Genomic DNA, 21775 nt, shown 5'->3' with positions numbered 1-21775 from the left:
CTCAACCTCCATATTTCGGGCCTTCTTGGTCTCAGCTATTAAGGATAGGGCCTGACACGAATGCCTCCCACAGGGACACAGAGGATGAGACAGACCCCTCATTTTCCAGGAAGTAGGAATCTAGGGACTTTATCAGGCTAGTGCGGGTCTTGGGGTTGCGCAAATACCATGGATTGATAGGGGCAATCCGCCCTGCGGCGCGCGTCCCCGTGTCAAAACTAAGCCACAAAGGAGAATGATCAGAAATGCCTCGGGTCAAATGTCTGATCTCCCTGATGTAGGAAGACTGGACCGCGGGCATCAGGACATAATCAAGCCTGGATAGACTCCCATGAGCCCCGGAGTGAAAAGTGTACTGACATTGCGTAGGGTGCATTAACCTCCAGCAGTCCACCAGGCCAAAAGTGTCTATGAACCCCCCGAGCCAAGATTGGGAAGTGGGAAGTGCCCTGGGGGGGGTGGCGATCCGCACTGCCTGAAAGCACAGAATTAAAATCCCCACCCATAAGGAGGAGACTGTCAGGGAGGCCCAGCATCATCCGGCCAACATCAGAGAAAGTAGAGGTCTGGAGACCCGGGGGAATGTATACAGTAACCAAAGAAAGAGTGCTACCCTCCCACCTACCGGTGATAGCGGCGTAGCGCCCTCTGTCATCAAGGATAACGTTATCTATCTCAATGTGGAGAGAAGACCGGATCAAAATACCAACCCCTCTGGAACCAGTGGTAAACCCCGAGTGAGCAACTAGTCGGTAACCCCACCTGTTTAAAGCATGACACACGTTTCCCACCAAATGCGTTTCCTGCAAGAGTACAACATCAGTAGACAAACGACGCAAATATTGCAACACCCCGTTTGATACGATCCCCCAATCCATTGACGTTCCATGATACAAACCTCAACCCACTACCCCCCCATCCCCACAAGTAATGCATAGGTCACCCCACCAAGAGTCGGACACCTGAAGCAAGGAAAAGACCAATTTGTCGCCTTGAGAGGAAAAAACACACACCCGAACACCCCATCCCACCCCCAACCAATACCCGTTACAACTCCCCCCTCCCTGCACCCCTGCAGTAGACCAAAAAGCCATCCCAACATGCAGTGTGCCTGTCGCCCTAGAAACCCCACTCTACAAAAAGACCCCGGAGGAGGAAAGAGGCCTGTCGCCACCCGCCACCCAGACGTGGACCGCAATGAAACACACTAGGAAAAGAAATAGAACCCAGCTGAGAAATGTCCAATGTTCAGAGGACAGGGACCGAAAAGTCACTTCTGCATAGGCTCACCACCTTCGGCACCGCCAGGGTGCTTCGTCCGATCACCTCGGCCAGGTAGGGTGTCCAGCCAGTCACTTACACTGTCAGGCCGATCAAAAAAGAAAGTCCGCTCCTCATACTCCACTCGAAGCCTAGTAGGGAAAAGCATTGCATATTTCAAACCAAGGTCCCGAAGACGTCGTTTTACCCCCTGGAAATCCATCCTTTGTCTCTGGACATGCTGAGTAAAGTCCGGGAAGAAGTTGACAGAGGAGTTTCCAAAGTTTACCGGGCCATGTACTCTCGAAGCCTGCAGGATAGCATCTCGATCTCTGAAGTGGAAGAGTTTCGTAATGATGGGCCGCGGAGGAGCGCCCGGCTTGAGCTTTCCATCCGGCACACGATGTGCGCGCTCCACTGCAAAAAACTTGCTGAGTCCAGAGGGAAAAAGATGGTTCAGGACAAGATCCTCGACCAGGAGATCTACCGAGTGAGGCTCTGGATTTTTTGCCACACCTATGACACGAATGTTGTTGCGTCGCGCCCTGTTCTCAAAATCCTCCAGCCGATGGGACATCAAGTCATTGGCAGATTTCAAGTTACCAACTTCTGTCTGAAGTTCCGACACCTCGGTCGTGAGGCTGGAAGTCTTCAGATCCAATGACTTCACTTTCTCATTGGTCTTGGACAGATCAGCACTGATCAAGGTGACATCGATGGCGACCGTGTCGATTTTACGGGCCAGTACCTCATATTGCTGACCGATGGTCTCCTTCATATTGGAGATGGCGCCCATGATGTCCTGCAGGGACAGATCAGCAGGAGCGGATGGGTCCTCCTTGGCATCCTCTGTGGTACGACTGGAGAGTCTGGGGGATACTTTGGGCTGAGTGTAGCGATCGATGACATTTGTCTGGACCAGTCCCCCACGAAGAGGTGTCTTTGGTTTGTCTACATTTTAAATTCGATATTCTGTCTGTGCACCCTTTATTTCTACAGTAAGAGACATGTAATATTTACATGCGCAAACGTGTCTTACACCCGTTTGCGCATGCAAAAATCATTTTGGCCGTGTACAAACCCTATTTTGCGACTCGCAAAATAGCGTTTAGCGACTCGTTATTAGGAAGGGGCCTTCCCTTCCTAATAGCGGGCCCAAATGCCATGTATGACTGTTTAGCAACCGCAATTCCGGTCGCCAAACTGTCGCAGTTTACCACCCTTCACAGAAGGGTGGTAAACCACTTTCAAATGGGAAGGGGTCCCCAGGGCACCCCTTCCCCCTTTGTGACTGGCTCTAAAAATGTTTTGTAAGGGCAGGCAGTACCAGGGACCACTACCTGCCCTTAAATAATGAAACGAAAACGTTTCATTTTTCTTTTTTTAAATGCATCCCGTTTTCATTTAAGGAAAACGGGATGCATTAAAAGAAAACTGTTTTATTGAAAAGCAGTCCCAGACATGGATGTCTGCTGAGCCCAGCAGGCCACCATACGTGGAAAGGCCAGACATTGCCAAGGGGGTCACAAATTGTGAGTGCCCCATGTATATGCATGAGGCATGCAATTTGTGACCCCATTGGGAATCGCAATCAGTGTCGCAGACACTGTTGTACATACCAATTTGTGACTCACAAATTGCGAGTCGTATATCTTGCACCCAGACTTTTAAGGGGCCGATTCCGATCTGGGTCGGAAATCACTCCATCCGAGCCGGATCTGGGGTGTTTTCTGACCGATCCGGACTCCTGCAGTCCAACCGAGCGAGTACGATGCAGCCGTATGCTGTCGGACTCGTTTCGGTCGGACTCTCATTGAAGTCAATGGGAGCCGGTCGTACAATGGGTACATGGGCTCCCATTGACTGAATGGGTACGTTCCGGACAAGTGCGCCCCCTACAGTGTGTACGCGTCGGTGCCATCCGCATCGTACATGCCTGTGTTGGTGATACCCATGGGTCTCCCCCTGTATCCAAGCCGTAAGGCTGCGGGTAACAGGGGGTCCGCATCGGACCCCCAAAGTTCAGCTCCGGGAGCTATTGAGAGCCGGAAGCTCCGACTTGATCCAGCTGTCCGAATCGCGCATCGTACTGGCTCGGTCGAAAGTCGCCTCCATTGCGCGCCACGGTTAGCTTACAGCCGAGATGTACGGAGCGGTTCGGACCTTGAAACGATTCGGCCGGAGATTTTGCGCTTGTTAGCATCGTACTACGTTGTCCGGACCCGTGTATGAACTGGACGGAAATTCAGCCTATGAATCCAACCCGCTAATCCCGAACCCGATTCGGAGCCCTTCCGACCGAGATCGGAATTGGTCCCTAAGTGTTGCTATACATAAAGCACATTTTTATGTAATTGTATAAATGTTTGGGGGGAAATGTATGCACTTTTTTATTTATTTATATGTGTTTATTTTTTATTTTTATTTTATATTTTCCCCAATATTTCAATAATTGAAGTATTTATAGACACCCTTGTTATGATCATGTTTACACATTGTGGTCGATTAAATACATTAAAACAAAGACCCGTAAGTATCTAATCCAATAACCTATATAACTTATCAAAATAATTAAAGCTGAGACCCATAAGCATATTATCAAATAACTTATATGTGAAATATGTAGTGACATATATACATGTTAAACACAAATAATATATATGTATATTCTATCCATAATATATAAACATTTTAAGCAGACCTATAAGACTATCTATATATTTTTAAACTATATATAGTATATATATTTGTGCAAGGAAATCAACAAATCCCAATATATACATATAATCACATTATGGGGTCGATTCCGATTCGGGAAAATGCCCTCCGAATAGCCGTACGGAGCTTTTTTCCCGTACGATTCGTATGGAGAACCGTTCCCGTACGTACGACCTAGTACGATGTGTACCCAACGCAGTTTTCCGTACGAATCGTACCGGAGACCGTACAACTCACTGATCCGTATGAATCGCATTTGAAACGCGCAGTACAAGACGTCCGTACGGATCGAAGCTGTATTTTCCGACCCAGCAAGTACGAATCGTATCGACAACACTCCGTACAACTCTTTTTCTACGGGAGCTTAAAACATCCGTAAAAGCATATTTCTCCTCGAAATGCGTACGAAATGGACCCCCGGGTACGGTGCGTACACCCCATGATAGCAGGAGTACGGTGCGTCGGGGTACGGTGCATACACTCCTGGATTTCAGGGGTACGATGCGTATGCCCGGTGCGTATACCCCATGAATGTTGGCGTACGGCACGTAGGGGTACAGTTCGTACCCCCAAGGCCGTAGGTGTACGGTGCGTACACCCCTTGCGTTTAGGGGTACAGTGCATATGTGAATGTGTGGCTCTCCGTACGAATTGCCTATTCGCGACGTGTTCCGTATGAATTGCGTACTCATTCCCCGGTCCGGATCATACTTGGCGAGTCGTACGGCATGTTTACGAATTGTACGGTCCACTGTGAGAGTCTAATTCTTACGGATTTAGCCTTGTATTTCGTACAGTTCGCACGGATTTGAACGTATTTCTATTTTACGGATCGTACTACGCGATTCGGACGGATTTGTACGAATCGTACGGAAAGGGCTTCGAAAACGAATCGTCGTACGGATTCATTTCCCGAACTGGAATCAACCCAATATGTTTAACATACATAGGTATAGGCTGTACATTTGTGCTTTGAGAATGGTGGTCATAAGGTAAGAGCCAACTCTTGAGTAGTCTTCTTAAGAAAAGTAGTTATCCATGTTTCTCCTGTTTGAGAGTAATGAATTCCATTGTTTGGCTGCTTGAACAGAGAAACATGTACCACACATGTTCTATCTTGCATGCTGGAGTTTTGAGGCAAGGTGCCAATCTGGAGCAGAAGTTCCTTATTTAGAGGTTTTATATAGCGCTGGCTGGACCCAGGGGTATCAGAGCGCTTTACATTTTGAGACAAGGTCAGTAAGTCATGGGTCATACATAGCATCAATGGATATAAACAACATAATAAGTCTCCGCCTGACAAATTTCAAAATGATAAATATGGGAAATAAGAACACCGAAATGTGGGAGATGTGAAAATCAAAAATAACCAGGCATACATTGAAAAGATAGCCGGAAAATTGCAGAGGAGGATAGGGAGGTTGGTGGTAAGATTGGGTTTGTAAGGAAGAAGAGCAGGAGGGGCAGAACTGAGGGCAGAGGGTGGACAAGGGGAGGGGGGTGCAGGGAAGAGTGAAGGTGGTAAACATGGAGATGGAAGTGACGAGGGGGAAGGGCGAAGTAAGGCTGAAAAGAAGGGAGGGCGGATGCATCTGAGGTCGGACAGATGTGGCCAGTGGAAGAGAGCAGACATGGATTATGGTCCCCAATATTTATTGAGGAGATGTAGTTTGAGTTCTTTTTTGAAGCTAGAGTAGGAAGGGTTGCAACGAAGGTCAGTTGGAAGGGCATTCCAAATGCATGGAGCGTTGCCGGAAAAGGATCGAGACTGGGTGGTTTTGTTTTTTAGAAGGGGGGATAAGAAGGAGGATGTTTGTGCTTCTCAAGGAATGAGAGCAACCGGCATTTGTGAGTTTGTTAGCGAGGTAGGTCGGTGTATTCTGATGGAGAATTTTGTGTGTAATGCAGGCTGTTTTGTATGTGGATCTACCTTCAATGGGAAGCTATTTAAGGGTTTTAAGGGTAGGGGAGTTGTAGTCAAATCGCTTGCAGTCTGAGGTAAGCCTAGCTGCAAGGTACAGCACAGATTTGAGCGGTGCTAGGTAGATCTTGGGAATTCCGGTGAGAATGGCATTGCCATAGTCGATGCGAGAAAGAACAAGGGATTGGACTGCTAGTTTGAAACCATCGATAGGGATGAAGGGCTTGATTTTCTTAAGGTGGCGCAGAGTGAAGAGGGCTCCTTTGGCAGAATTATTGATGTGTGTCTTGAGTGTAAGGAGGTTATCAAGGGAGATCCCAAGTGATTTGACTGAGGAGGACAAAGATAAGGAGCAGTTGAGGGCATTAAGGTCAGAGATCCAATTCTGAATGGGGAGCTGGTTGTTTTTAGGGGAGAAAATAATTATTTCAGTTTTTTTAGGGTTGAGTTTGAGGTGGTTAATGTGGAACCAGGCTTGAATCTTGATGCGAGTGTTGTTGAGGGGAAGGATGTCAGCATGAGTTTTAATCTTATAATAGAGTTGGGTGTCATTGGCATAGAAATGGTAGTTGATCCCAGCTTGTTTAAGAATGAGTGTGAGGGGTTCCATGAAAAGGTTAAAGAGAGAGGGAGAGAGGATGGATCCTTGCGGGACTCCTAAGGAGATGGAGGGAGGGTTAGATAGGCAATTTTGGATTTTGATTTGTTGAGAACGGTGTTGTAGGTATGAGACGACCCATTTGTGTGTCGTACCATTCAGGCCGAATCGATCTCTAAGAACATTGAGTAGAGCAGAGTGGTTAACAGTATCAAACGCTGCAGAGAGATCAAGGAGGATCAGAAGGCTAGATTCACCATTGTCAAGTGAGTGGTGGATGTCATCAACAATGTTTAGCATGGCGGTTTCAGTGCTGCATCCTTTCCTAAAGCCAGATTGGAAGGGGTCTAGTAAGTTAAAGTGTTCAATGTGTCTCTCTAGTTGGAGAAGAACACATTTTTCCAGGGCTTTAGAAAGAAGGGGAAGATTGGAGATGGGACGAAGGTTATTGAGGTCGTTTGGGTCTGCCAAAGGATTTTTGATAATGGGGGTGATTTGGCCTAGTTGCAATGAAGTGGGGACACAGCCGGTGCAAGGGAGCTGTTGATAATAGAGGTCCAGGTAGGGGTGATGATATGTTTGAGGTTTTGGACAAGTTTGGAGGGGAGAGGGTCTTTAGTGTGGGAGGAAGGCTTGAGTTTGGAAATGATGTTAAAGACGTCTCTTTCCGTGACTGGCTGGAAGTTAAGCCAAGCGGCATTTTTTTTAGTAAGAGAGTTAGGATGATTGGAGTCCATGAAATTGGGGGGCAAGGAGGGGTGAGGGAGATCAGAGTTATGATGGGCAGTAGAGGTGTTCGGATTGGTGGTAGGATCGCAGTAGAGAGGAAGGATTGCTCAATTAGTTTAATTTTGTCTGAAAAAAAGAGAGCTATTTCTTCACATCTAGTCGTCGAAGCCAGTGGGACAGGGGGAGCGGACGCAGTTTGACTGCGCACAATGTTGAATAGTTCTCTTGGCCTATTCTGAGCTCGATCTAGTTGTGACCTGAGGTAGGAAGTTTTTTGTCTATAGATGTGTTTTTTGTAGGACGATCTAGCAAGTCTGAGGCGGGCCAGGTTAGAGGGAGAGGGGTGCTGTCTCCATAATCTTTCAGTCAGTCTGAGTCTACGTCTTTCATTATTTAGGTCTGTATTAAACCATGATTTGGAGGGGATATTTCTTAGTTTTTTTGAGTTTGAGAGGGGCTAGAAGGTCAAGGGTAGCAGTGACAGCTTTGTTATATTGTTCGGTAAGTTCATTCGTGTTAAGGGAGGGAGGGATTGCGAGAAGATGGGCCTGAAGTTTGGATTCAAGTAAGTCAGGAGGGATATGACTGAGATTTCTGATCAGTTTCATGGGTTTAATAGTTTTGGACGGAGGGGTGGAGGCAGAGGTGGTTATGGAGAACAGGATGAGGTGATGGTCGGACCAATCAATGGGAATGATGTTAGATAGGAGGGCTAGATCTTTGCTGGTAATGATAGCGTCAAGGGTGGCTCCTTTGGAATTGGTTGGTGACTGACAGATTTGTTTGAGGTCATTAATTTCGAGAAGAAAAAGAGCAGAGAACTTCCTGCAGGCGCATGCAGTGAGTAACTACAACTGCCTGCAGAAGAAGACATATACTTATATGCCATTTCTTCCATTACAAGGGGCACCTTTAGGAGGCAAGCTGACTGTGCGCCAAATCAATGTGCTCCCCTGGACATCACTTTTGCCTCTGTGCCCACATCTGAAATATAGCATGGACGCAGAGGAAAGTGTTCTCCTGTTTGCATGGGGGAATTCTCCAGGTAAATGAGGAAACACCCGCTTGTGATTGCGCCAGTGCACATGTATCATTGGTGCAATCTGTACTACATACAGAAGAAGCAGTGCAAGCGTCTGTAGCTCTTTCTGTAATATCAAAATGCCGGGGTGACAAAAAAACCGGGAACAAATGCCTGTTGCCCCTTAGTGTAGTACAGCAGCAGCTGCAATTTCAACATTGCTTGATGGAATTGTCTTCACTGTTTTTTTTGCGTCAGTGGTTGATATGTTAGTCCCTAGTAAATCCCCAAATGTTTCCCCATGTCCCCACACATACCTAAATGTCTATTGCAGTCGAGAGCACTGCTGAGGCATATTGGTTAATAAATTAATATTGATGCCTGAGCTGGAAGATTTTCTACCTAAAAGTCTTCACACATACCATATTTTTAACTTCAGTATAGCATTTAGATTACTTAGATTATCCTCTATTTTGTGGATTTTCTGCACTTGGTGAAGCATGGATGGGCATCAAAAAAGAACAATCTTGTGAAGAGTGAATCTGACATAAGTTAACACATTACAAGTGAGGCACAACATACTCTTCTGTTGAGAAAGCACCAGGTATCTCCTTGAAGTAAAGCTGTTGTTCAGGAGAAGTACTGCCTCTTCTCAGTTAATGTTTTTTCATGTGTTTCTTTTAAGCTCCTGATGGCTTGGGGGATTACAGAACTCGGCGCTATGATTTTACTGCCTATATTGGTGACACAGAGCCCTCGCCTGAAAGCACCACTAGCGTTGAGCACCTAACCCACGCTCCCTCAGGCACCTTTGAACCACGCCCCAAATGTCAGTATCCTGGTGAAGTTGGCTGGAGCGTCGAGGAACACCTGTACCTGAACAGAGCCAATCTCTTAAGTGACATGCAGATCAAGGTAAGTCAATTCTAAGACATAGCTCGGCTTATTCCAAACCTTTGTCTGTGGACATTGTGTGCAATCAAGTATCTTATTAATCCAGTGGGTGCAAGAGAATTATTTAGGTAAATACGTTAAATGTATGTGCTCATTGAGTGCCCCATTGCCATGTATAGGTCCCTACCATATGTCAGATTTAGTCTAAGCTCTATGTCACTTTGCCTTGCAGAAGAATGTTCCTTCATCCACAGGTTTTCAGCTCTCAGAGCCATTATGAAAGAGGGGGCCAGACAGGCTTGCCCCAAGGTTTGCTCCTTGCAGGGCCCATGCTGCCGCAACCCAGCTTCCTCTCCTAGTACTCGTTGACTTTATGCTTGTCTTTGACCAAGTACAGTGTTCTGCTGTCTTTTGGCTAGGTTTCCTCTATAGAAATACTATATACATGCGTACATACTTAGATATATACGCATGTTTACTGATGTTAAAATAAAGCACAAACATGACAGAAAGCCTAATGTCCAACTTGCATTTAATGCAAAATAGCAGCCAGTGAAGAAAAAAAATCAAAGGACAATTGTCTTTTCAACTGATCGGGTCTCTCGCTAAAAAATGGTCCATTGGAGATTAGAGATAAAATACATGCAAAATCATTCCAGTAGATATACAGAATCTCTTAATAGGAATAAATGCAACATGGCCACATAACAGAAATGTATTACTCTCAGCATAAAAATATTTAACGTGTAGGTGTCAGGATCTCTGCCTCGAAGTAGCACAAAATAGCCCAATTATTTTCACAAAATCCTGCTTCCTTTGCAAGGTTTGAAAATGAGGTAATGCTCTTGAAAATGTATAAAAAGTGCAGCACTGAAAACTATGGCTTCCAGGCCTACTAACCCTGCAAAAGTTTTGCAAACACTTCAAAGCCAAAATAGAAAGCAGCATCCATATTTGATTACTAGTTTAATCATAACTACATATATGGTTGTTAACATGGCGCTTATATGTGATCATAATATATACGGGTTATAAATATCTTTTCACACTGCTAAATGTATTGTAGTGTATCCATCACAAAACCACCAACAGAAGCATGATGTGTTTCAGTGCAATCAAAGATTGCATCAACACCCTGCCAGATCCACCTATCCTTCACTCCACAGAAAAGTGCAATGCCATTAACCTCTTCGTGAACGAGAAAATAAAGAAGAGCTAGCAGCATATCGACAATACTAAGCCTGATTCATCTTTAAGCCCCCCCTACCCTTCAATGAATAGCCTTTAGAGCTCCGTGACAGACTCAACTCTGTCAAAGCCACTTCATATGAAGATGATATATTAGCCTTGTCCATCATCAAAGCTCTCTGTGGGGATGTTCTCTGATCCCTACTCACCGAAGGCATCTTCCCAGACGCTCTCAAGACAGCCAATCTTGTCCCACTCATCCCAAAGCTAGACTAGACCCTGATGGTTTTGGAATTATCAACTCATCACTCACATACCATGCATCAGCAACATCTTTGAAAAAGCAGTCTATGTTCAACTCCAGGCTCACATAAATGCTAGCCCTCTACTGTACGATTACCAGGCTGGCTTCTGATCATACTACAGCTTGGAGGCCGTTCCCTTACACATTGTAGAAGATGCCTTCCTGATCACAGAAAAAGAAAACCCCTGCCTCTTGGTATTGCTTGACGTCTCAGATGCCTTTAACACAGTCAACCATCCCATTCTCACATGCACCTGGAATGGAAATCACTGGTAATGCACTTTACTGGTTCTCCTCCTTCCTTCTTCCTTCCCAAATGACACCAGTTTGTTCACATGGGAACCTCCAGGCCCTAAATTATATATATCACATATAGAGTACCTAGAGTTTCGACCCATTCCTTGTCATTTTCAACCTCTTCATGGAGCCACTACTCACAAATAACAGCATTAAGATTCAACAATATGCAGGTGATACATAACTCTACTTGAAGTTCTGCTTCAGACATCTAAGACCTCAAACATTGCCTGCACATGATCCACTCTTGGATATCCAGCACCTACCTGAAGTTCGACCCAAACAAGTCATAATTCCTTTTATTTGACAAGAACAAGAAACAGTGCAAACCTGTCTCAGTGACATGAAACTTCATGGCTTTGAACGTCAACTTTCACTGAATAACAAGTCACTTTGATTCACTCTGGACACCAACCTCATTCTCAAAGAATACATTGCCAAAAACACAAAGATGACCTGGCACCACCTCAATTGTCTAAGGAAAGTGAAATTGTTTCTTCCGGCAAAGGTCTTTAGAACTGCTGTTCAAGCCCTCACAGTCTTGCATCTGATTGTTGGTTAATGGCTGACTCCATGGCCTTTTTGGCTCCGCAGTGGCACCCTTAAGGAGCATCCTACATACCACAGCAAGTCTCATCCAGGACCTGAAGAAATATGATTACATCGGCCCCATCTTGATGTAACTCTATTGGCTCCCCTTTCCAGCCCACACTATCTTCAAAAGTAGCTGCGTCGTATACAAAGCCATCACAAACAGCACTCATGCTTATCTTGTAGACAAGCTCACAATCTCTGGGGGTTCTCAGAACACCCACAGCCAGAACACTACCAGAATGCAGATTAAGAGGTGTAAAAAACCCAAAAATAAGTCAGAAAGCCATTTCCATCTATGCACCCAGAATCTGGAACAACATCCCCATATTCATCAGGGCCACCTAAACCCTACTCCAATTTACAAAAGAGTTGAAGATGCACCTCTTTAAAGAACACTACATCACAATGCATTAACTAGCCACAAACCTGCACACTCTTCTATACATCTTTGACTTTATCCTGGTGTTTGACCCTGTACAGAGCTCCGCTACCTTTTGACTACATTCGCACTACAGAAATAACACACACATACATAGATTCATATGTCACAGAAGCAGGATGAATCTGTTTTTGTGATTATAATTATGATGAAGCAGGTAATGGCCAGTGATCACTTGATGGCACCATATACCGGTGCTACCTCTAAATATGTCCAAGGACATTGTTTTCCTTTTGAATATAGTGCTTTTTTAATAGGGAGGAATGCTGCAAGGGTCCTGCATCATCTTTTGGTACTTGGCCCCAAAAACTTTTCTGATAGTTCTTCTCAATCTGGTGCACTGTTATATCCTCAACATCCCAGTGCAGAAACAATACTGTGATACTCAGATATAGTGACAGATTTGAGGTAAAGAATTCTGTAGAAAAAATAGACAAAGGGTCCTGGGCGCAGACAAGGTGGGCATAGGCATTCACTGTACATCGCCTTACCTGCATCACCTAAATACAACATCGTTTCCACTACATTTTAGGAGAATTTAAGGCCATATTATCAAGAAAGGGCGATACATTATTGCCGCTTTTATCGGCGGGAAACTGCCGCTAAAGCGGCAATAATGGGCTTGCTAATATGCCCTTGTGAATTCCCATAGACGCCCAGGTTCTGGTGTTAACCGGGGCTTCTATGGGAATTCACAAGGGCGTATTATACCGCTGTGGAACCCATCCTGGCTTTCCCTATGAGACGTCCACACCTGGGCACCCCCAAGGTGGAGGCCAGGCATCCTTAGCGTTGTGGGGGCCGTTGTGGAGATTAAGCAAGCTATTGCCCAGAGTTGCAGAGTGGGACTCCATGATTGGAATAGGCACCGAGGCGAGAATTATCAGGTCCGTGGAATTTGGCAAATACCTTATAATCAGTGTTAAGCATCGCCAGCTGGCAATAGGAGCTCAAGGACAGGGGGTCTCTGCCGGGCTTAGGCAGGGACACTAAGAACGCTTCCCTCAGAGATGGCGGGAGTTGGCCGGCATCAATTGACGCCCTGTATATCCGAAGGAGCCTAGGCGCCAGGATGTCTCTGTTGGCTTTATAATACTCAACCGGCAGGCCTTTTGGCCCCGGTTTTTTCCCGGTCGCTAGCGCTTGGATCGTGTCCCCCACTTCCTCCAGCGTGAGTGGAGCGCCGAGCTCCTCATTCTGACCCCGCGCGGCGGACGGCAGTGCGATCGACTCCAAAAAGTCGGTCAGCGAGCGCATGCGGCCTGTGCTATGCGGCCTATAGAGTTCCCGATAGTGGTCGGTCAGCGCCCGGTGGATCTCGCGCTGCGTGTATACTAGTACCCGGTCCGCCATCTGGATGGCAGCAATCGGAGTCATGTGCTCTGTCCATCTCACCAACCAGGCTAGCAAGCGTCCAGCCCTATCGGCTTTGGCATGCATCTTGGCAGTGTGTGCCGCGTAATTATGGCACCTTAGGCATTCAAGCAGGGCTGCATGCTCGGCACGCAGGTCTCCAAGCTTGCGCGCATGTGTGCCAGCCCCTTCCCCGTCCCTCTCGTAGCGCAGGAGCTCAGACTCTATGCGAGCAAGAGAAGCAGACACCTGCGCGCAGATATTCCACGTGGCACCCATGCAGTGGCCACGGATGGTCACCTTGTGGGCATCCCACTCTATCTCAGGGTCATTCACTTTATCTTCATTGTCTTCAAAATAGGAGAGAATGGCTGTGCTCAGGGAGGACCTAAACTCAGCGTCTTCCAAAGCTGCGGGCTGTAACCGCCATGTGGGCACTGGGGGTCTATCCGCCGCCCAACTGAGCTGGAACCACAGGGGATTGTGGTCCGAGTGTCCTACCTAGGTATTCTGACCGGGACAGTAGGGGAAGCAGAGACTGGGAACCTACTATGCTGTCCAGGCGGACATGCAGGTCGTGCACTGCCGAGTAGTAAGAGTATATTTTATCCACAGGGTGCTGTACGCGCCAAAGGTCGTAAATGTCCCAGTGTACTAACCAATCCCTAAGGGCCTGTGCTGTCGATGTCGCTGCCGCTGCACAAAGGGGCGGAAAGGAGCGGTCCAGTTGGGTGTCCATGACCATATTAAAGTCACCACCAATCAGCCAGGGGAGACCCGCGTACCGCTGAAGGATGGGGTTTAGGGTCACCTGGAAAGTGGGCTGGTCCACGTTGGGGACATAGATGGAACCCAGCAGTATCTCTTGCCCTTTGAGCTTCCCCCGAACGAAGGTGTTCCTCCCCTCATTGTCCACCTGTGCATCAGTGCATGTAAAGGGGACGCCGGCTCTTACCCATACCAGAGTGCCCCGCGCCTGTGTTGAGTAGGTGGTGCCATGGATCTGCCCTCTCCAGTGGCTGCGGAGTCGTCCCAGCTCTATCTGGGACATGTGTGTCTCTTGGAGAAGTGCGATTCCCACCCGGTGTCGCTGCATGTAGGCAAAGACCGCATATCTGCGCGACGGGGTGTGCATGCCGCGGATGTTCCAGGTCATAATGTTGGTGCATGCCATGGTGTGTGTTGTAATGTAGTTACTCGGGGGGTGGGGGGGGTCGCCTCACCAGGCCGTGGGCTGAGTCTATGGGGTGTATACACTGAGCGTCGCGTCTGAAACATATAAACCAGAACCAACATTGTAAGCTTAAGGGCGGTACCCCAACGGGTTAAGTGTCCAAACTAATTAGAGTGATTACTCTTCAAGGTGACGTGTCCGCAAGCCAAGGGTGCGTGGCGGAGCATGCTGTCAGTGGTGTAGCATATCACACCCTCATCCAGGGCCCGCATAGAGTCGGAGGTGCTCATGTAGAATCAAATCAGGAAGGCGCACCGAGTCTAACCAACGGTGCCCCCCGGGAGCAACGCGTGTGGGAAACACCGGGCTCCTCCCTACGCAGGGCGCGGCTGTGTACTTGCGGCGCGCCTCTGAGACCCAAGCTTGCACAGGGCACATGCGCACACAGTCAGCTAAAAGAGCATGGTGTATCAAGCAAATAAAGGATACAATGAGCATTGCATTTAACATAGGTAGCATATAAGACTGTCTCAAGTCCGCCTCTGGTCACATGATGAAGTCCGCTGTCTGAGGAGTGACTACAGGCATCGCAGCGTCCTCTGACGTAACAGTAGATGGTGAAGACGAACCTCTGGCGTGTGCGTCGCTTACCTGTCCGCAGCTTAAGTCAGTGCTTACGCTCACTGTTCCCAACGTCGCAACCGCCTCGAGTGCCTCCTGCCGTTCCTGCCGCATTTTCTCTGAACTGGGGGAAGCCCGTCCCGGGCCCGCACCCTGCCTGGATCCTTTCCTCCTCCTCCGCCTCCGGGATCGCTGCTCCTGCCATCCACCCCCATCAGAATCAGACAGCCTCAACCCCGACCAGTGCCCTGTCTCCTCCAGCCAGTCCCAAACCTCCGATGGGGCCTCAAAGAAGCGCGTGCCCTCCGTGGTGACCACTCTTAAACGGGAGGGAACAGTAGCGAGTATGACAGCTCCAACTCCCATAGCTGTCGCTTCAATGCCAGATAGGAGCCACGTCGTCGCTGCACTGTCGTCGTGTAGTCAGGAAAGAACAGCACCTGACTGTTGCCCACTTTGATGTCTTCCATCTTTCGCGATTCGCGAAGCACCGCATCACGGTCTCGGTAATTGAGGAGTTTAAAAAGGAACGTATGGGGCCGAGTACCAGGCCTCTGGGCTTGCGCCGCTCCCTATGTGCCCTATCCACCACGAAATGCGGGGACAGTACTCCAGTCGGCAGGATCATCCGCAACCAATCCTCTATATACCGTTTAGGGTTCTTCCCTTCTGCTCCCTGTGGCAGGCCCACCACGCGGACATTGTTGCGCCGAGAGCGCCCTTCCGCGTCCTCCGCACGAACCGCCGAGAACATGGACTCTGTCAATCAGGTCCTGCAAAGCCGAGGCGTGACTGTTGACCACGGGAAGTAATTCCTGGATCGTTTGGTGCTGCACGGTGACCGACTCTGACAGCTTGCAATGATCCGCGTGCAACAGCGTGAAGTCAGAGGTGACTTTATCAAGGCGCGCTTCCAAGGAGGTCTTGGTCTGCGTTAGGGTAGTCCCAATGCGTTCCACCGCCGCCAAAACAGTGTCCATCTTGGCCGCCAGGACGGCCGCGGGTTTCACATCCATCCGCCTCTGCTCCGGTAGTGGGTCAGGGCCTCTGGATTCCTGCTGCTTCGTCTGCGACTTGTCTCGCAGCCTGCCCATTGCGAGCTGCTGCGCCGTGGGCATCCACACGCCCGTTCAGGTTTTGACACGACGACCAGGGCGGGAATGGGCGGGGAGGGAGCGGCCAACCCTTCCGCTGCACGTTGTAATGAGTCGGCGCCGTGGGCCAGGCGGCATCAAGCTTGCCCAAGCACGCCTCCACCACCCAAACACAATTGCTGTAGGGTCCGTCTAGCCCGAACCTGGCAGTGCTCTTCTCCGTAGGCTGCGTGCCCCCGGGTGCCCCCCGCTCCAGTGACACAGGGTTTGTTCCTCCTCCCAAGTCCTGACCGCCGGCGCGGTCCCAGCATCGGGCAGTGCCAGCAAACAGCGGTGATGCGCAGCACGGCCCAGGGACAGAGGCCTCCCCTCCTGCAAGGGGTGTACAGGAGCCTCAAAACAATATGGCACACTCCAATGGCCCGAATCATTTCATATAAGTTAGTCAAGGGTAAAATTTAAATATTTTAAAATGGGCCAAATACATTTAATTAAATCAATTTAAAAAATGTAAGAACAATAGGCGGTTCTTATGCCTTAAACAATTTTGTTCCACGATACAAAAGAGGTCATGTAGTGATCAGACAACCAGTAACTTCTCCAGCACCTACAACATAACATACGAGTATGGAGTTGTGCTGGGACTTAGGGTGCTCAGAGTTCGAGTGGGTCTTGGTTGTGACATTGATGCATTTTAAGAATAAATATTTTAGTTTGTTTAAGGTGCCACTTTTTAATCCTAGGATTCTGCTAATATAGAGCTCTCATTGTCAAAGTCACTTTAAAATTACAATTTTGATTTTTGCCTATTTTTTCGTTTTTTTATTAAATATACCATCATTTGTGTGCTTTGTTGATATATCCTTTTGTATATTTGGGCATTATTTTGAGGTTCAAACTGTAGAAAATGTTTAGGTGGGGTCCCCACTTTCCAGAAGAGATTCAGGTGGAGGGGTCCACAGAAATCACACGTGTAAGAACTTCTGGTGTACAGTCTCCCTTACGTATGTGCGGTGGTGAAAATGAGTAAAGCTTTCCATTATTAAATACCTGTGATAAACCCATACAAGAGTTTGGATTAAACCAATAAGGAATGAGAAATTAGATACACGACGACGGAAGGCCCAGAGTGATTGAGTGTCCTTCATGGATTTGTCCTCGGCATTCGATTGTGTAAATCGGGAGAAGCTGTGGCAGTCCATGAGGGCCATGGGAGCTGACTGTAGCATTGTGAAATTCCTACAGGATCTACACCATGAAACCATTGCTCAGGTGTACTCTGAGAACATGGAGGTTTCTAGGCCGTTTGCTCCACTGAGGGCGGTGCGACAAGGATGTATTTTAGCACCCTTCTTGTTTAACCTTTATATCAATGATCTTGACAAGGTCTTATCAGACCCTCCAGGTTATCGCGATTTCGCGGTTTGCCGCGAAATTGGCACTTTTGTAAAAATGCAGCGATTTTTACAAAAGTGCCCGCGAAATCAGCACTTTTGTAGAAATCGTGCGGCATTTTTACAAAAGCCGCTATATCCTGGGGGGTCTGGGTTATCAACTGCAGCTGTTGACTGTCCATACATAGGGTGATGCCCACTTCCAATTCTTTTATATGCGGATGGCGCGTTTCTTATCTCAAGAACTGCTAGGGGTCTGCAGTCACTCCTGTAACTTTTTTCCACTTTTATGGGAGATCGGGATTTGACAGTCAACAACCCGAAATCATTTGTCATGCAGTTGGGGGCTAGGAAAAAATCCCGCTTTCAGTTTAGAGCAGACACAGTTACGATTCCACGCACTGATGTTTTTTCTTACCCGGGCGTGGTTTTAGTTGATAAATTTACCTGGGGCCCGTTAATACAGAGAAAAGAGGGAGACTTGATGAGACTTATTGGTGCTACATTTGATTTTGCCTCAAAATTAGGTAATTGCGTCCTATTATTTTTTGGTTAAATATATGGATAAACGAGCATTTGCTGATGATGCAACAAATTTTAAAAGATTGCATGAAACTTGACAACATGCTGAGAATCCCGTGGTTTCAGTACATAAAACGAATGCTGGGAAACCTTAATCGCTCAAATCTTTTCATCAACCTCGATACAATTTGCAAAAAAGATATAGGATTAATCAAGGAAGATTTTTTTACTCTGAAATCACAGGAAAGGGAGGATATCGAGTTGTCTAAACCATGTGTGCGTAAATTTGTTATGCTGAAAACCACACTAGGCGCTGAGCCATACTTATTGGGGGCTCTTACGAATTATGATCGCTATCTGTTGACCAGATTTCGTTTAGATCTATTTCATCTCCTGCTTGCCGTACCAAAAGTCACCAGGAAAGGCCAACACTTAGCAGCCTGTGGTTGCGAGGGGTTGTCCCCACAGGATATTTTACACTTTATATTTTTATATAAGTTTTATGATGTCCCCCGGAAATACTTTTTAAATCCTTTTTTAAAAAAGATGAATTTTATACAGGCACGGCCAGCTCTCCTGTTTCTTCAGTTACTGAGGGAAGATTGTGTCCCTTTTATTGTTGGCTTTTTAAAGTCTGCAATCAAGTCTAGGGTCAGTTATGATTAATTATTTTTATATATTTATGTCTTGATTTTAAATTTGTAATTAAGAAATGTGAGTGCAATTATTATGTATTAGGGCTGCTAATGATTATATGTTCTCTGTTTTTATATGATGCATTAATGACTAATCTGTACTGTAGGGCTGTGTTTTAGGATACTTTTATGGTTTTTATTTTTGAAAAACCGAATTATTGCCTAGATGCATCAACTTTTTTAGGAAGTGCAAACGGTGCGATTCGCAAAAATCGGCCGTTTGCACTTCCTAAATTGGTTTCTGGGATGCATCAAGCATTTTTGGAAATTCGCTATTTTTTGCGAGTTCCAAAAATGCGATTGCTTTTAAGGAATCGCAAATTTGCGATTCCTTAAATGCAATGCATCATCCTCACAACATTTGCGATTTTACAAATTGCAAATGCAAATTACCACGAAGTTGAACTTCGTGGTAATTTGCAAAAATGTGTAAAAACGCATAAAAATGCATTTTTTAAACGTCTACGTTACAGACACACATGTCCTTAGGACATGTGTGTATGTAACTCACATGTAAAAGTGCATTTCTTGGGTGCAGGGGGGGGTCCTTTGGACCCCCCTCTCCACCCTTGAAAGGCTTTGTTGCATTCCGATTTCAAATTGCGAATTCGCAATTCCCATTCATTCCTATGGGCATTTCAGCCCATAGGAATGAATGGGAATTGCGAATTCGCTATTTGAAACTCGCAATTTTATTGGGATTCGGTAAAAATTGCGATTTTTACCGATTCTCAATAAAATTGCGAAATTATTGATGCATTGCCATTTGCGATTCCTTATTTGCGATTCCTTATTTTTCGCAAATAAGGAATCGCAAATGACAACTTTGATGCATCTACCGGTAAGTTTATTTTGATTTGATTTGATTTGATTTGATTGAATTGCTAGTGCTACCTGAGTTTGGTTTGTCATCTGTAGAAGAAAAATACCTAGGGCCTGATTTAGATTTTGACAGACAGAGGTCTCTCCGCCGGGATGATAGAGGACAATACCTGAGGGACCTCCGCTGGACAACTCTGTACATTGACAGGAACTGCTGGCATGGCGGTTTCGGTCAATATAGGAAAAGTTTGGTGGTTGTACTGTCAATGATGGGTGGCTGTCAAACTTTTCAAAAGTTGTTTGTTTTTAAAAAAACAAACTACCAAAGTGGAAGTTTATTTTGAAAAGCAAAAAAAAAGAATGACTCAAACATCCTGGGAGTGTCTCCCAGGGTGTTGGGGTCATTATTTGGTTTTCTCCCATCCCTTACCACCAGGTTTTTCCTGATAGTGACGGACAGGAAAGAAAAGTCTATACACTGTCCTCTCTAAATAGGGAGGACATTGTACAGTCCTTCTTCCTATGGGCCCAAAGGCAGTCAAAGGAAGTATTCTGTCAAGGGAGCCAATGGGGACTCTGTTGATGGAATTCTTACTGTCTGCCCTAATTGTGGCTGGTGGACCGAGAGTTTGGTGGACAGGCTCCTCCGTCACATTTGCCATAAAGTACCCTGTTTGTCAAGCTCTAGAGGGCCTGATTTATAGTTTAGCCAATGATTTACTCTGTTACAAACAAGACAGATATCCTGCCTGCCCTATTACAGGGGGCATAAGATATAATGCTCTTGTAATAAGGCAGACAAGAGATTTGTCACGTTGAAACGGAGTAACCCAGCCACCAAATTCTAAATCAGGCTGTTAGACACCTGTGAAAACTACATAGATATGTATTGTGTCGCTATATTGCTGTATACTCTTGAAACATGTTTATTGTTTTTGCTTTATTCGTTTGTTTGCATATGTAGCTGAAGTTTAGATCCACTGGACACATTCAAAAAGGGAAATCTACATCCAGGAATCTCTTGGCACATATAGATTTCTGCCTATACTTGGATGGAGACATCCGCAAGGATGGTATTCACCAACTCCATGTAGTTCAGTCTTTACAACTGTAAAGTTACGACTAGTAACTTTAAAACATATTTTTGATCTAGGCCCATATGTAAAGATATCTGCAGCTGAGGCAATTAACTTTGCTTCTGCCATTGAAAACTCAGAATAGAAAAGAATAAATCACACACACTTCACAAAAATTAACCCCGCAAACACATAAATACAGCCCACATCTCAAGCTTTAATCTCTTCTCCTTAGACTTTCTTACTTTGCTCGCTAACACATGTCGTGTTGTTGTAGCTGCAATCAGCATAGAGAACACAGGACGCCAGATGAGGTTGGTCACTCTCTTTATTATTCTTGGTGCGAGCGTGTCACAGCACGTCTGTCCTCTTCGTCTTCCTCAGTCGTCTGTCCACTTCCTGTCCCTACAGGATGTGGTGTCCAGTGACCTGGTCACTGCCCTATGACCCGCAGGGTCCTAGTGCCCTACGTCTGTTGCCACCCTACAGTCATTAACAATTAAACAGGTGTCCCTGAAGGAATTATTTCAATTCTATTCAATAAATTAATACTATTGCCACAAGAGTGGTCAATCATTTAAACTTGAGCAAGGAAAGAAACAGATTTAAACTGTTTTTTATTACGCAAAATTATTTCTTTTTTGTTTTTTGGATCTTTTTTCTTTTTTGATACACAAATCTAAAATATGGCAACAGAAATACTACTATACAAGTAACAAAAAAATATATATTTTCACAGTAGTATCAGGCATCTTTTGCTATATACATGAAAAGATGAATATCATGTCAAAACAACAGTACTTCACAATGATCCAATTATTTGATACTCAAACTAATATGACAGTAGTCAGCAAAACGTTGCCAGGCGTCGACGTTTCGGTCCTTAATTGGTTAAAACAATCCATAGGACCATCTTCAGGACCATACGCTGCACATATTAATCCAAGACCTCCAGCCGGAAGTCACAAGGTTATGCACTGCAAAAACCTACTGTCCAAAAATATAGATGTTATCTTCCAAAATTCGAATACAAACTCCAATGATTCATGTATTATGTGGAA

General features: G+C 46.1%; 1 protein-coding gene across 1 annotated transcript in view; it reads left to right on the top strand.

The window, feature by feature from the left end:
• The window catches only part of SPMIP2 (sperm microtubule inner protein 2), a 354778-nt gene that overhangs the window by 94820 nt on the left and 238183 nt on the right, over positions 1–21775 (top strand). Inside the window, exon 2 of the mRNA XM_086962363.1 lies at positions 8933–9162. Coding sequence (XP_086818489.1) covers positions 8933–9162 — 230 coding nt within the window. The remainder of the gene's footprint in view (positions 1–8932; positions 9163–21775) is intronic.

This window comes from Lissotriton vulgaris, chromosome 3_1 (assembly GCF_964263255.1).
Source record: "Lissotriton vulgaris chromosome 3_1, aLisVul1.2, whole genome shotgun sequence".
NCBI lineage: Eukaryota > Metazoa > Chordata > Amphibia > Caudata > Salamandridae > Lissotriton > Lissotriton vulgaris.
Note: the sequence above shows the minus strand (reverse complement) of the source record. Positions and strands in the feature narration are given on the sequence as shown.